Source organism: Neophocaena asiaeorientalis, unplaced genomic scaffold, assembly GCF_003031525.2.
Source record: "Neophocaena asiaeorientalis asiaeorientalis breed wild unplaced genomic scaffold, Neophocaena_asiaeorientalis_V1.1 scaffold541, whole genome shotgun sequence".
NCBI lineage: Eukaryota > Metazoa > Chordata > Mammalia > Artiodactyla > Phocoenidae > Neophocaena > Neophocaena asiaeorientalis.
Genome location: NW_020172450.1, coordinates 609,805 through 612,507, shown reverse-complemented (window position 1 = coordinate 612,507; position 2,703 = coordinate 609,805). Strand labels below are relative to the sequence as shown.

Genomic DNA, 2,703 nt, shown 5'->3' with positions numbered 1-2,703 from the left:
AAGAAACTTCCTCTGGCTCTTAAATAGTGTGTACAAAAACCAAACCAAACAAACAAAAACAACTTTTAAAAAACACTCCTGAGAGAAATTTTAAAAGATTTAAATAAATGAGGTGATATACCATGTACATGGATTTCAGGTCTCAATATTGTAAACATGTCAATTCTCCCCAAACTAATCCATAGATTCCCTATAAACCCAAATAAATTCCCAGCAGCTTTTATAGCAAAGTTAATAGTTGATTCTGAAATTAATATGGAAATGCAAAGGAAATATATTAGTCAAAGCAATTTTGAAGAAGAGTAACAAGTTTGGTGACTCACATTATCTGGTTTCAAAACTTACTCTAAAATTAGTTTCAAAGATTATTATAGATCATATCGATCTAGGAAACACAAAAGAGTCCAGAAAAAAACCCACGCATGTATGGTAAATTGATTTTCAACAAAATTATCAAGAAATTCAATGGGGGAAAGGATAGTCTTTCCAGTAAGTTAATAGTGCTAAATTAACTGAATATACATACGGAAAAAAATGAACCTTGACCTTTATTTCATGCCATATACAAAACTAAATTTGAAATGGATCATAGGTCTAACTGAAAGAGCTAAGAGTATAAATCATCTAAATGAAACTATAGGAGAAAATCTTTGTGACTTTGGGATAGGCAAAAATATCTTACAGATGACACAAAAGCACTAATCATAAAATTAATAAAAAGATAAATTGGATTTCATCAAAATGAAAACTTCTGCTCTTTGAAATGTAACATGAAGAAAATGAAAAGTCAAACTCCAGACTGGGAGAAAAGACTCTTTCTATATATAATTGACAAATAACTAGTATCTATAATATGTTTTATTGTGCACGGCCCCGGGCGTCCCCGGGAGTCCCGACCAGCAGGACAAATCTTTGTGAGTCCGAGGAGGAACCTGTAGGGGTTGAAAAGGGAAGAAGGGGCAGGAGACGCGAAAGAATGGAGGCAAGACAAAATCCTGATCAAGCCTCAAATTTTTATTGCTGCAGTAGCTGTATTTATACAGTACAGAGAAAGGGGGGCGGGATCCAGAATAAGGGAAGTACTTGGCAAATTATCATTGGTGCTGCGTGCGCGGGCTTTCGTTTTAGGCGCGGGCTTTTATCTCATTAAGCAGGAAGAGAAGCAGGATGTCGGCCATCTTCTAATGGCGAAAACTTCTTGGCTCCCAACATTTTATAAATAGCACTCTTATAACTAAATACTAAGAAGAAAAACAGCTCAGTATAATTTGGGAGAAATATTTGAAGACACTTCACCAAAGAATATAAATGAACAGCAACTAAGCACATGAAAATATTCTCAACTTCATTAATCATTAGGAAACTATGAATGATAACCACATGTGATACCACTTTACACCGGCTAGAATGGCTAAAATTAAGAGTGACAATTGTTGACTCATCGCGCCAGGGGGAGGCCCTTCGCGCCCTCCTTGCCAACACTATGCTCCAGTTCCTGCTTGGATTTACTCTTGGCAACGTGGTGGGAATGTATCTGGCTCAGAACTATGACATACCAAAGCTGTCTAAAAAACCTGAAGAAGTTAAAAAGGACGTGGACGCCAAGAAGAAACCCCCTAGTTCATGAGGCTGACTCTAGCACTGCCTCCTAGATAAACTGATTCTACTGTTCTTGAGGGCCTCCTTTACCATCTAAACCAAAAGTTCTTGTTTTCATCTCCAGCCTCAGCAATTTTCTTCTTTGCTAGACCCTGCATTGCCTTACAGCACAAATGGGGCCACAAGTTAAGAGCAACCCTCACTTTTCCAACATCTTCACTTCTTCCCTTCCTCCTTCCAGCCACTTGGGAGGTCCTGAGAATGGAATTATGGTGCTAGATTAGTAAACATGACCTTTAATTAGTAGTCTCTCTTTTATTCTTTGGGATTTCTGCTACCGTTTTCAAAAGAAAAATTGATGAGTTTTGTATAGCTGATGAAATATAAATAATGCTGATTTCACAGTCTAGCATTTATATTGGGTGTTTAAACCTTTGGTACTAAATTATGTTGTTTCAAAGTAGTAATTAAAATGAAAATCTAGAAGCTAGTTTCTGGTGAATTATCCACTAATTTTATATTGTTGTCAGGAAGCTCCATAGTTGCTAATTTAACCAATAAATCAATTTGCTATTCATTAACCAAGAAACTCTGTTCTGAAAACCCTATCAGGAACTAGGAAGTTTGAAAGTATTTAAAGTAATGGCCTTTGTTCTCAGTAGAATTCATAGTCTAGTATGCATGTTTTTTCTTAATGATGCATTTGATCTGGCTCTATTCTCTCATAAGAATCATACTTATTTTATGGGATTACAGGCACATTTGACATTACATGGTAGATAAGTGAGAAGTTGTCCATAAAGGAAATTCTATGCCTTTTTACATTAAAAAAATGTATTTACGTTATAACTTTATAGTGATTCTCATAAGAAGACTTTGTTTTTTCTTCTGCAACCATAAATTACTCTTGTAATTTTTCAAGTGTATAATCAGTCCATAATTTTTTTTAATTGAAAAACATTTAAATACATAACTTTCCCCCTGGGTCAATACAGAGTGATTTGGGTTGTCCCCCAGCTCCTAGTTCCTCTCCCTGGAGTCAGGCACTTGCTAGTTTCCTGTATCCTTTTGCAAAAGATTTTGTGCCTGAACAAACACATGTAC

At 35.8% G+C, this 2,703-nt stretch overlaps 1 protein-coding gene across 1 annotated transcript; it reads left to right on the top strand.

Annotated features, from left to right (window-relative positions):
* Positions 1-1,483: 1,483 nt before the first annotated feature.
* On the top strand, positions 1,484-1,627 carry LOC112394571 (short transmembrane mitochondrial protein 1-like). Its single transcript, XM_024737359.1, has one exon. The coding sequence runs from the start codon at positions 1,484-1,486 to the stop codon at positions 1,625-1,627; it is 144 nt and encodes a 47-aa protein (XP_024593127.1).
* Positions 1,628-2,703: the final 1,076 nt, after the last annotated feature.